General features: G+C 35.9%; 1 protein-coding gene across 1 annotated transcript in view; it reads right to left on the reverse strand.

The window, feature by feature from the left end:
* The window catches only part of CPNE3 (copine III), a 52,967-nt gene that overhangs the window by 30,792 nt on the left and 7,847 nt on the right, over positions 1 to 14,328 (reverse strand). The window contains exons 5-7 of the mRNA XM_006859261.1: positions 10,414 to 10,497; positions 7,640 to 7,729; positions 523 to 621 (exon numbers count right to left, since the gene is read on the reverse strand). Coding sequence (XP_006859323.1) covers positions 523 to 621; positions 7,640 to 7,729; positions 10,414 to 10,497 — 273 coding nt within the window. The remainder of the gene's footprint in view (positions 1 to 522; positions 622 to 7,639; positions 7,730 to 10,413; positions 10,498 to 14,328) is intronic.

Below are 14,328 nucleotides of genomic sequence, written 5' to 3' on the forward strand. Positions count from 1 at the left end.
GCTCCTAGACTGGAGAGTTAATCACTTCCTTTTGCTATAAAACATCTATCTTTACATTTCCAACCCTCACAATCAGTCCTGATAACAATCATTCACTATTGTATCGCAAGTGATCCATCTGCATTTCATTTCATCAGCTCCGCCTACACAGATTGGATGGTACTCACTGGAGATTCTGCCTTCCTCCAGGCCCCCTGGCTCTAGGTTCCCTCTTGAAAGCTTATAAGCCAGTCACTTCTTGCCTTTGTAGTTCCCCCATTTGGGTATCATCTATGTTGCTTTAAGCCAAATGAAATGAAAGTCTATGTATAAATATAAACTTATACACCAAGAATAAATTTTGGATTATCTAAGTACTGGACTGCTAATCACAAGGTTTCCAGTTCCAACCAAACAGACACTCTCAGAAACTCTATACAGGGGTCGCTAAGAGTCAGAACTGACTCCATGGCATACAACAACAGACAAATAAAATACAAAGTTAAACAATAATGTAGGCAAAAAGACAAAGATAGAGCTTACAGGTGAGTTTCGAGAGGCTTCTTTCAGTTTTGTCATGGTGGTGTGAAATGTTCCAATGAGATCATGTGACCCATCATTGTCATAATCATAACACTCTACCTAGAAATAAAAACATACAAAAATCAACATTATCACTTCAAAAAGGGTTGGTTGGTTAGGATAAATGGAACCTACCATGAAGCATTGCAGGTTAATGTGCTGGGCTGTAAGGTTGGTATGAACCACAAGGTTGGAAGTCCAAGTTCACCAGCTGCTCATAGGAAACCCTATACAGGGTCGCTAAGCGTCAGAATTGACTCAATAGAACTTAAAAACAACAGCTTGGAGAAGTAGGAACTAATGTCCTAAAGAAGTAATGAAGTACATTCAAACCTCAACCATCCTTGGAATGGAGTTCTAGAACAGATCACAAGCAAATGAAAAATAAAAATACTTTTTAAATTCCACATAAGCAGTTCCTGGCTCCTCTATCATGCCCTTTATAAGTGGCAACAACTGGAAAAAATGGAATTACACCTTCTTTCTCATTCTCTTCTTTATCTTGTGACTAACTACCATTATCCAGAGAAAGAAAAGAAGTCAATAAACTAGGGAACAGAGTTTTAAGTAATTGAGAATTCAGGAAAACTAGCTGCAATTTTATGAGGCATACTTTGTATTAGGGGTTAGAGAGAAGTCAAATCTGCATGATGCTAAGGATCACAACAGTTACAATAAAGAGAAAATCTCAGGGAACGAGTTTGTAATCCACTGAGGAAGCAGCTATAGCAGGTCATAATTAATCTATTTCCATACAAAACAGGGTGAAGTCTGGTCTTAGCGCTGGCGCTCATTAAATGCTCTTTCTGAAAACTGACAGAAGAGAGATGGTAGTACTTCATTTGTATACAGTTTTGTGCCAAGTTGACAGACATAACAAAGACTAAATGCTCACCAGACAACTAGAAGAGTCTTTCCAAGGTTACAAAAATAATATGATACAGTTAGCAGAGGCATTCAAGGAAAGCGAAAAAAAATGGCCATAACTGTGACCATACAATAGTCAACATTTTTATAGTGCTTTATAATTCCAAAACAGATTCATTTCATTTCTTAAAATTGGTTTTATGGGTAGTGTGTACAGCCTCTAAATACCTTGTGAGGTAGGCAGATGTGAATACTGTCACTGTTATTTCCATTTTGCAAACCTAAAATCTAGAGGAGTTAAATTAAGTCTTGAAAGACAGTACAAATGGTAAATAACACAGGGAAAACAAAGCTGTGCTGAGGACACTTTTAAGTCTTTTTTTGATTATGTGCTCTAGAATGAAAGTCTATAACTGAGAAACAATCTGCATTCACCCTCAATCATTACCTCCATTTTTCTAATTATACTTCAGATGTATTAATCACCAAACAAAAATGCTCAATATTTACATATGTGCACCTGGCAAAGTGGTTTCACTCTTCTCACTTTTGTGAACTGAATGCTTCCCAAAACAGGAAGACAACTGTACACGTGGCTCTTACCAGATGGAATACACAGAAATCCAACTGACTACATCTATGGAAAGAGATAGTAGAAAAGCTCTGTATCATCAGCAAAAACAAGGCCAGGGGCAGACTGTGGAACAGACCATCAATTGCTCATATGAAAATTCATACTGAAGTTGAAGCAAGTGAAAACAAGTCCATGAGAGCCAAAGTAAGACCATGAATATATCCCACCTGAATTTAGAGATCGTCTGAAGAACAGAATTGATACATTAGACACTAAAGACCGAAGACCAGAAGAGTTGTGGGATGATATCAACAACATCATACAGGAAGAAAACAAAAAGGTCATTAAGAAGACAAGAAAGAAAGAAAAAGCCAAAATGTATGAAACTTGCTATCCAGTGTAGAGATGATAAAGTAAAATGGAAGTGAGGACATATAAGAGCTGAACAGAAAATTTCAAAGGTCAGTTCAAGAAGAAAAAGTCAAATATTATAACAAAATGTACAAAGACCTCGAATTGGAAAACCAAAAGGGATGAACACACTCAATATTTCTCAAGCTGAGGAAAATGAGAAAATATTCCAGCCTCAACTTGTAGTACATTAAAGGATTATCTGGCAAGTTATTGAATGATGCAGAAAGCATCAAAAGAAGATAGAAGGAATACACAGAGTCACTGTACCAAAAAAGAAATGGTTGATGTTCAACCATTTCAAGAGGTAGCATATGATCAAGAGCCACTGATCCTGAAGGAAGAAGTATAAGGTGCATTGATGGCATGGCAACGAACAAGACTCCAGGTATGGATGGAATCAACAGCACTGGATGCAGCACTGGAGGCACTCACTTATCTATGCCAAGAAACTTGGAAGACAACTACCTGGCCAACGGAAAGGAAGAAATCTGTATTTGTGCCCATTTCAAAGACAGGTGACCCAATGGAATGCAGAAATCACTGAACAATATCACTGATACCCCCTGTGAGTAAAGTTTTACTAAAGGTAATACAAAAACGGCTACACACATACATTGATAGAGAACTTCCAGAGGTTGAAGCCGGATTTAGAAGAGACCCTGGAATAAGGGATATCATTGCCAAATGTGCAAAGAACTGGAATCAGAAAACCAAAATGTAAGAACATGCTCAGCATTTCTCAAGCTGGGGGAACTGAAGAAAAATTTCAAGTCTCGACTTTCATTATTGAAAGATTCTGTGGGCAAATTATTGCATGATGCAGAAAGCATCAAAAGAAGATGGAAGGAATACACAGAGGCACTGTACCAAAAGAAAATGATTAATGCTCAACCATTTCAAGAGGTAGCATATGATCAAGAGCCAATGATACTGAAGGAGAAAATCCAAGGAGCACTGACATAATCAGCAAAGAACAAAGCACCAGGAATTGATGGAATAAAAACTGAAATCTTTCAAGAAAGTGAGGTGGCACAGGAGGCACTCACTCATCTCTGCCAAGAAATCTGGAAGACAACTATCTGGCCAACTGATTGGAAGAGATCCATATTTGTGCCCATTCCAAAGAGAGGTGACCCAACGGAATGTGGAAATAATCAGACAATCTCTTTGATATCCCATGCGAGTAAAGTTTTGCTAAAGGCAATACAGAAATGGCTACAAGCATATATTGACAAAGAACTTCCAGAGGTTCAAACCGGATTCAGAAGAGGCCGTGGAATGAGGGATATCATTGCTGATGTGCGATGGATCTTGGTTGAAAGCAGAGAATCTAAAAAGATGTTACCCTATGCTTTATTAACTACACAAAGGCTTTCAACTGTATGGATCACGACAAGCTATGGACAACATTGCTAAGTATGAGTATTCCAGAAAACTTAATTGGCTCATGAGGAGCCTGTACATATAGACCAAGAAGCAGTTGTTCGAACCGAACAAGGGAACACCGAATGGCTTAAAATTAAGAAAGATGTGTGCCAGGGTTGTATTCTTTCACCATACTTATTCAGTCTGGATGCTGAGCAAATAATTCAAGAAATTGGATTATATGAAGAAAAACATTTCATCAAGACTGTAGGAAGACTCATTAACAACCTGCGATATGCAGATGATACAACCTTGCTTGATGGAAATGATACTGATAAAGATCAACGACCACAGCCTTCAGTATGGGTTGCACCTCAATATAAAGAAAAGAAAAATCCTTTCCACTAGACCATAAAGAACATCCATCTATACAGAGAAAAGATTGAAGTTGTCAAAGACTTCATTTTGCTCAGCTCAACCATCAACACTCATGGAAGCAGCAGTCAAGAAATCAAATGACATATTGCATTAGGCAAATATGCCACACAAGATCTTTTTAAAGTGTTGAAGAGCAAAGATGTCAGCTTGAGGACTAAGGTGTGCCTGACACAAGCCATGGTATTTTCAATCACCTCATATGCATGTGTAAGCTGGTCAGTAGTGAACAAGGAAGACCATAGAAGAATTGATGCTTTTGAGTTATGGTGTTGGAGAAGAAAATTGAAAGTGCCATGGGCTGCCAAAAGAACCAATAGATCTTTGTTGGAAGAAGTACAGCCAGAATGTTCCTCGGAAACCAGGATGGCCAGACTTCGTCTCTCATACTTCAAACATATTATCAGGTGAGACTAGTACCTAGAGAAGGATATCATATTTGGTAAAGTGGAGAGTCAGATAAAAAGTAAGACCCCCAACAAAATGAATTAGCACAGTGATGGCAGCAATGGGCTCAAGCGTGGCAACAATTGTGAGGCTGGCCCAGAACTGGGAAGTGTTTTGCTCTGTTGAGCATAGGGTCACTATGAGTCGGTACTGACTCGATGGCACCTAGTCACAACAGCAACAAATTCCTTACTAGCATTATTCAAGAAGATGAAAAATCAATCAATCAACAGAAACTGGCAAATCTAGAACTGCAATTAGGAATAACAGTAAGTTTTTTAAAAGTATATGTAATGAAATGATTTGTAGGCACTTTGGTCACTGACCATTTCTGACAGACTCTTATCCTACATATTCAATATTCAATTTTTAAGCTGAAAGTCCTTTAACTGACTATGTATAAAAAGAAAATTAATGATTTTAACAGGGTTTTTTTTTTTTGGTAGAGGAACTAAGGAAATGAACTATCTTAATGTTTTAATAATTTCATGTTTTTAAAGATATGGTTCTGTTATGGAAAACAGAACTTTATATGTTAGATTTACATTTAGTGGTGTATCGTGGAGTCAGTTCTGACTCAGGTTTTCAAGGCTGTGAATCTTTATCAGAGTAGAAAGCCTTATCTTTTACCCATGGAATTGTTGGTAGTTTTGAACTGCTGACCTTGAGATTAGCAGCCTGAGAATTTTAATTTATAACTAAGATAAAAATAAAGTTTTGATAAGGCCAAGATTTTCTTTATACCAAATTAATGAAGGGCTGAATTTTTTCATATGTTTAGATTGCTTGCAATATTAAGTAAAGTAAAAAATATTTTAAACTGAACTTTCTGATGAATTTCATAGGAAAGGCTTCATATTGCCCCCCTAAAAGCAAATGTTTGGAGGTAAAGAAAGACACAGACTTTATAATAATTGCATATGTTCAGATATACTTGGAGGTTAAAAATAATAATGATTGTGTTATTTAATTTATCTTCCTGAAGAATTACAATTTTTTTACACATTAGTTGTTTAAACAATAGTTAACAGCAGTGCTTGTGAAATTTAAATTTGTGCATATATACATATTCAGAGATGTATATATACAAAAAAACCACACACACTCAATACTATATTCACTAAGACATTCGCATTTTAGACAAAGTAATAGCATGCACTATTTTTTCTCTTACTCACTTTAACCTAAGGAATAATACATGCTAGAGTAAAACTACTGGCATGTTAACATTGCAATAAGTAAATTACCAATGATTCTGAGTCTATTCTCTGCTCTGGAAGTCTTTATTGCACCTCAAGCAATTTCCAAACATTAAGAAAATCAAAGATTTATGACTTTCTGACATTGCAAAGAAATAGAGAATTAAAGAAAGAATGCCAATGATGATGTGTCAAACCAAGCTGTATGTAGTTAAACACAAACTGAGAAACTGTGAATAGAAGACATTCATCATAGAAAGCTCAGGAAATCCAATTACTTACTATAATAAAATAGCCCTGTAAGCATGCCACTGTGAGCAAAAAAAAAAAAAAAAAAAAATTTGAAACATTGTTTCATTATTAGCATAGCATTACAAACAATCAACTAAGAAAGGCTAAGAAATTTTTCCCCAGCCTTTTCTGACTTCTCAGATCTAATGAAGCAACAATTTGCAACTTTTAATGTGAGACACAAAAGTTCCAAATTTGACACAACAATAAAGAATACTTTCTAAAGCTACTTATCTAAGTATTTTATACCTCAATCTTTATTGCTGTTTGAAATATATAAACTATACTTACATTAGTTTTTAAAGTTCTCTACAAACTTATGTCAAGTTTTATAGATCAAAGAAATGAAAAAATTTTTAATAATAATGGCATCTGTACTGTGTTTAACAATTGACAAAAGTTTCACTTTCTCAAATTTAATCTTTAATTTTTATAAAACAAGCATTATTACTTTCATTGTATGAATGAAGTTAGATGACCTGCCTAAGTTTCATTAGCTGGTCAAAAAGCTTCAGTCAAGACCTAAACTGTGGTGTGACTCCAAATCGTATGCTTGTGTTCCACAATATTACCTTTCATACTTTCACCATATAAATTACCAAGAACACATACCAAAAAAAAAAAATTGGTCTGCTGAACTCTGAAATAAAAAATTTTTTTTAAATCTTCATGTGATCACATAAAGCTGCCTCTAGTACAGGCGTTCTGGTGTGACACTGTAGGATAAACACTGGACTGTTAACCACAAGGTCAGCAGTTCAAGCCCACAAGCCTCTCCTTGGAAATGCTATACAGGGACTCTGAGTTAAACCAACTCAACGGCATTCATAAGAACAGCATAAAAGTGTCTTTAAAGTATTCTCAAGGGGAAAGATAAGTAGCTCTGAATTGAAAAGTAAAAACAAAACAAATTAACCTGAGACAATTCAATTATTACCTGTTCCCACTCTACTTCCCTAACACTTTAAAACCAAAGCCTAAACACTTTCAGGGAATTTTATCTGACTCTGAAAGTAAAGATCAAAATTCTTCTATCTTGCTAAAGGTAGGAGGAAGCTCTGGGTTCTTAGTTAAGCTAACATCTGCTTTTATCTGCAAAAAAAAAACACATCAAAGGCAAAGAATGTATTTAAGGCTTCTATAGTCACAGAGCAAAAACTTCTTTTTAAACCAGAAAACACTTAAATTGAGCGTGCTATTTTTAAAATTGCGAAATAAAACCATAATGTTTGATTAAATATTAGGTCAAGAGAGAAATTAAACATGTCTACTCCTTCAAAATGATTAATTTACCTCCCAGAAATATTTCTGTTTTAGCATTTCTAGGTATAAACAAAATTCTACTTTATAGGTATCTGTAAGATCCCTTACTTTTTAAAACGCTATCTAATCAATGAATTTTATGAAACAGGTGAGTGCGTGTGTGAGTATATTACATTATATATAATAATGATTCTTTAATCATATTTATATAATTTTAAGTTACCTTAATGGTTTTGTCCATATCTCCATAGCACAGGGAGTTAAGAGAGATTTTAAAAGGCCTCCAAACAGGGTTCAAGTTGTTTTTAACAACCTATGAAAATGAAGTTTGAAAATACCAGTTAGAAAAATATTTTGTTCATTAATGCTTTGCTATTGCCTTTCTAAATGCTTGCAATACTTTCACCTGTTCACTCAACATTTTCAAAACAAGAAATATTCACTGCCATCAAATCAATTCCAACTGAAAGGACAAGACAGAACTGCTCCCTAGGGTCTCCGAGGCTATAAAAATCTTTCTAGAAACAGACTGCTTTATCTTTCTTCCAAGAAGTGGCTGGTGGGTTCAAACCATTGACCTTTCAGGTAGCAATCCAATGTTTACCTCACTGCACCACCAAGGCTCCTAATAAAAGCTTGTTGTTGTTAAATGACTAGGAAAATATTATACTACTACTGTATCAAAGGAGTCTTAATGTGGCACTGTAGGATAATCACTGGACTGCTAACTACAAGGTTGATGGTTCAAGCCCACTAGCCACTCTTCAGAAACCTTATAGGATCACTATGAGTCAGAGTCAACTCAACAACACATAAAAACTACTATTTGAAAAATGTAAAAGTTTGTCCAGATGTGGTACATTCCAAGGAAGACCAAAAATTACGTCCACAATACATACACATTTACAGTACACTTAGAAAACTACAGAAAATTATTATAAGCTATTAGAACTTCACATGTTCATAAAAAGGTTCTAAGCTAAATGGAAATAAAAATAGGAAAGGAAATAGAAATGAGGATAAACACAGTTCATCTTATTGAACTGATTCATATGTACAAATAATTCTCACATGCCATTACTTGGAAATATTAGTGAAATCGTAATATAATGAAAACACAAAACAAAACAAAACAAAAAAACCACTGAAACTACTCTGTGTGTTTAGTAGGAAAATGGTACTTTGATTTAGTTAGAAACCAAGGTTTTCACTGCAGAAGACAGAGGATTCAAATATACAATGAGAAAACGTAATGAAAACCACAATTGTATTGAACTAGAACTGGAGAAGTAGTTTTGAATTCATGATTTTAGATTTTAACATATATAAACAAACACAAATAATAGATACACAGACATTTCCCAGTTATGTCCACTGAAAAGACTTAAAATTAAATACAACCAATAGCAATGAGCAAAAGAGCACCCAGATCTTGGTGTCTAAATACTATTCCTATTAAAAGGAATGTTGTTAAGTGCCATCGTGTGCATTTAAACTCATAGTGACCCCGAACAGGGTTTCTGAAGAGTGGCTGGTGGGTTTGAACTGTCAACTTAGAAGTTAGCAGTCCAGTGCTTATCCTACAGTCCACATCAGGACACAGTTAAAAGGAATAGGGCTCCCCAACATAAATGGTCCATTCCAGATCTGTGACTGGAAAAGTTTGATGAACTGAGAACATACCAGAACATGAAGAAACTGCTTAAATACTAATGGGGTCATGTTAAAAGAATCTAGGAGCCATTTGAAAGTATTTCCCTTGATCAAATATGTATTAATTTGAGCAGCAGAAATAATAATTATTAATACAAATTATAACACAATAAATATTTTAAATCTCTAAGTTTACAGTGATACTAACAACAAAAAGGAGTCCTGGTGTGGCGCTGTGGGTTAATATGCCAAACTGTAAAGCCATTTGAACTGCAAGATTGGCAGTTTAAGCTCACCAGCTGCTCCTTGGAGACCCTATACTGGGTCGCTATGGGTCAGAATCAACTTGACGGCACTTCACAACAACAACAACAAAAAAGAGGGGAGAGATAAATGAGGAATGTCTACTAATGTACAGACAAGACATAAAAGATTTTTAAAAGAAGTCACATCTTACTAGCAATCATAATAATAATTAATTCAAACAAGGATCATCAATGGATACTAAAACCACTGAATGAAATGCTGGAGAAGAAGTTATTCATTCAGTCTCAAGAGTGGTGATCAACAGCTTAATTAAGTGGCCAAGCTTAGCAACATTAGTTCTAGGGAATCTGATGTTACAAGCTCCTAAAGATACAAAGGGAGGTGCACATGTAGTGTTCTTGACAAAAAATGTTGGAATTGGATCTAATGGTAAGGAAATTTAAAAGTCCAGAATGTTAGAAAATCTGGTCTTGATTGATTCAACAGATTCAATGGCATGAGGCATAAGGAAGATATGGGAAACAGTCCTATGGTGGAGACATAATAACCAAATGAAGTATGTGAAATTTGGTTGGATCATGAACAAACAAAATACATACGAAACTACAAAAACATAAAGATGAATCATAATGTAACTATTTAAACGTTAATCTTCTCAAGCGTGGTTGAACAGGAACATGTTCTTGTTCTTCAGACTCTTGCAGAAATATTTGGAGGAAGACTACTGATGTCTGTCACCTACATAAGCACTGTTTTGCAAAAGGAAAGCATGTGTGTGTGTATGTGTGCATGTGTGTGTCCGTCCACAGAGAGAAAGGTGGAGAGAGTCAGCCAAAGACAGAGAACATGTGCATTGTGAAATCTAGGTAAGAGGTATGCAGGTAAACAATTGAGTGCTCTTTCAATTCTTAAAGGGTTTAGAATTTTTAAAAATTAAAAAAATAAATAATACTTCCTGATTTAAAAAAAACAATGAACTGACATTTTTATAAATATGTAGTTTAAGCAAAAAACAAAAACTACCAAAATTCCAAAAGAAACTTTCCTTCCACCCTACATTCAAATTTAGACATTTACCTCTGTTCGATGAACCATCAGCCAGTTTCCATCAGATGTCTGTTTGTGGAATTCCAGGTATGGATCTGACTTTCCAAATAGATCCTACAATAATAATTTTTTAAAAAGCAATTATTCCCCCCGGAAACTATATGCAACCACATTTTCTACATGTTAACAGCAACCTAAAGCCTGGCTCTACAGTATAGATATATACTGGCTTTAATTATAAATCCTGTCAACCTACTCATAAACTTAAGCTAACTAAAGTTTACTGGGGTGAACTATGAGAATACTTCAAAATGTTCATGGAAAAAATGGAATTAAAGTAAGATTATGGGATTTTTCAATGAACTTTTTGAAGACCCCTCATACTATGGCCTTCATATGGACGAAGACACATTAACAACCTGTGATGTGCACATGATACAACCTTGCTTGCTAAAGGGAAACAAGAACTTAAAATACTGATAAAGATCAGAGACCTACAGCCATTAGTATGGGTTGCATCTCAATGTAAAGAAAACAAAAATCCTCACCACTGGACCAATAAACAACATTCTTAACAACAGAGAAAAGATTGAAGTTGCCAAGGACTTCATTCTTATTGAATCAACCAACAACACTCATGGAAGCAGCAGTCAAGAAATCAAATGACGTATTGTGTTAGGCAAATATGCTGCACAAAACCTTTTTAAAGTGTCGAAGAGCAAAGATGTAAATGTGAAGACTACGGTGCACCTGACCCAAGCCATGGTATTATCAATAACCTTATATGCAGCGAAAGTTGGACAATGAATAAGGAAGACCGTAGAAGTATTGATGCATTTGAGTTACAGTGTTGGAGGAGAATATTGAAAATATCATGGATGGCACCTGACGACAACAACCACCAATAGAACAAACAGATCTGTGTTGGAAAAAGTATAACCAGAGTGTTCCTTAAAAGCCAGGATGGCCAGAGTTTGTCTACCATACTTCAGACATATTATCAAGAAGGACCAGTCACTGGAAAAGGATATCATGTTTAGTAAAGTGGAAGGTCGGAGAAAAAAAGGAAGACCCCCAATGAGATGGATTGGCACAGTGGCAGAACCAAGAGGCTCAGGCATAGTAAGGATAGCGACGTTGGCCTAGGAATGGTCAGTGTTTCGTTCTGTTGTACATAGGGATGCTATGAGTCAGTACCGAGTCGATGGCACCTAACATAGCTAACAACATACTACGGCACGTGTGATAAATGCTCATAATCCTGTCCATCACACTCAGACTTCTGAAGCACATGATGGCTTTAAAATATAGTGATCAACGGAGCCAATAATCAACAAGGCTCTTTGGGGCTTGTTTTAACTATAGATAATACAGACATAAGAGAGATTCTTGCACATCCAAGATAACACTATTGTTGTGGTTAGGTGTCACCGAGTCCCTACAAAAAAAATGAATGAAACACTGCCTGGTCTTACACCATCTTTACAATCATTATGATTTTAGCCCACTGCTATAGCCACTGTGCTCAAAACATCTCATTGGGGTCTTCCTCGCCTTCTCTGTCTCTCTACTTTGCCAAGCACCGTGTCCTTTTCCAGGAACTGGTCCCTCATAACAATATGCCCAAAGTAGGAGAGACAAAGTCTTACCATCCTTGTTTATAAGGAACATTCTGACTCGACTTCTTCCATGATACATTTGTTTGTTCTTCTGGCAGTACATGGTATTTTCAATATACTTTGCCAACACCACAATTCAAATGGATCAATTCTTCTTTGGTCTTCCTTATTCACTGTCCAGCTTTCACAAGCTGAGATAACAGAAAATACAGGGCTTTGGTCATGGGCACCTTGGTCCTCAAACTGACATCTTTGCTGTTTAACACTTTAAGTAAGTATTTTGTGGCAGATTTGCTTAATACATCATTTGATTTTATTTATTACTGCTGCCAAGTGCACTGATTATGGATCCATGTAAAATGAAATCCTTGAAAATATCAATCATTTCTCCATTTATCATTTAGCTAATCTACATTCAATAGTAAGTGTCAGAGTTCCTTATGACATCCACTTGGCTCTTTTCTTTCTTTTCTGTCTTTTCAGTGACTTTTTGCTTTATTCTTCTATGATGTTCTTGTTATCATCATCCGACAACTCCTCTGGTCTTTGGTCATTAGCGTTTTATGAGTCAAATCTGTTCCTGATAGTCTTTATATTCAGATGGGATATATACAAGCTCATAATTTGGGCTATGGTGGACTTCTAATTTTCTTCAGCTTCATCCTAAACTTGCATAAAACCAATTTATGGACTATTCCATAGTCTGCCCCGGCCTTCGTTTGGCTGATAATATTGAGATTTCTCTTTTGTCTCTTCTGACAGATGTAGTCAATTTGATTCCTGTACAATTCTTCTGGTGGGGTCCATAGTCACCATTTATGTTGTTGAGAAGATATTTGCAATGAAGAAGCTACTAATCTTGCAAAAGTCTATCATGTGATTTCCAACATCATTTCTATCACCAAGGCCATATTTTCCTATCAATCCCTCCCTTTTCTGTTTCCAACATTTGCATTCTAGTCATCAACAAATTATCAATGCATTCTGACTACAAGTTTCATCAATTTCAGCCTGGAGAAATTAGTAAAATTCTCAAATTTCTTCATCATTGGTTTGGTGGTTGCTGCATAAATTTCTATAATAGTTTAATTAACTTGGTCTTTCTTGTAAGTATATAGATTTTAACCTATTGTAGATAGCATTATAACTCAAGATAGTTCTAGAAATGCTCTTTTTGAAAATGAACGCACCGTCATTCCTCTTCAATCTGTCATTCCCAGCATACTACACCATACGATTGTCTAACTTGAAAAGGCAAATACTCATTAATTTCACCTCACTGATGCCTAAGATATTGAGGTTTATGCATTCCATTTCATTTTTGATGATTTCCAATTTTCCTAGATTCATACTTCATACATTCCATGTTCCAATTATCAATGGATTATTTATTTTAGAGTATCTAACCAATTATCTACAGTTGTTTCTTCTCATTTTGAATCACGGCTCCATGAGAAAATAAAGGACCTGAAAGCTTTGCTCCTTCCACGTCATTAAGGTCAACTCTACTTTGAGGTGGCAACGCTTCCAAACAAAATACAAGTGTGGAAGTGTTGCCACCTCAAAGTAGAGTTGACCTTAATGACCTAGGGACTCAGCTTCTGGCTACATATCGGACAATGTTTTACTGCTATTCATAAGGTTTCCCTCAGAAGTGAACCATCTATTCCTTCTTCATAGTCTGTAGGCTCCATTGAAACCTCTCCACCATGAGTGACCCTGCTGGCATTTGAAACATTAGTAGCATAGCTTCCAGCATCACAACAACAAATAAGCCATCACAGTAGGTCAAAATGACAGACATGTGAGGATGACATTATTATCTGGCTTTGTTCACATAGTAGTGAACAACATTACATAAATGATATTTCAAACATTGGCTATACTAACTCTCTGAGGTGACTATGGCAGTTATAAGAGAGAAAATGGATTCAAAGAGGTTAAATGACTTCTAAGATCACAAATGTAATTCATTAATGGCCTGGGCCTTGAATTCATATCTAGCCCTACCATGATCAATAATACCTTTTCACCAACACAATATACTTTGCAATTACCTGTGTAAAATTGCATCAGCCAGCGTGAGTTTCAACCTCTATGCTAGTGTGTTTCTTCTATTCACATGTCTCAGGATTGACCAATATCTGGCCATCACTCATCCGATGACGTCCTGTCTTCGGCGCACAATGCTTGTAGCCAAAGTCACTTGCATCATTAATTAGCTGCTGGCTGGCTCAGCCAGTTTGCCATCAGTAATCCACCAAAATATATTTTTCATTGAGAACACATATATCACAGTTTGTGCTTTCCATTTGTTGTTGTTGTT

The sequence above is a fragment of the Chrysochloris asiatica genome, unplaced genomic scaffold, assembly GCF_000296735.1.
Source record: "Chrysochloris asiatica unplaced genomic scaffold, ChrAsi1.0 scaffold00031, whole genome shotgun sequence".
NCBI classification, from domain to species: Eukaryota; Metazoa; Chordata; class Mammalia; order Afrosoricida; family Chrysochloridae; genus Chrysochloris; species Chrysochloris asiatica.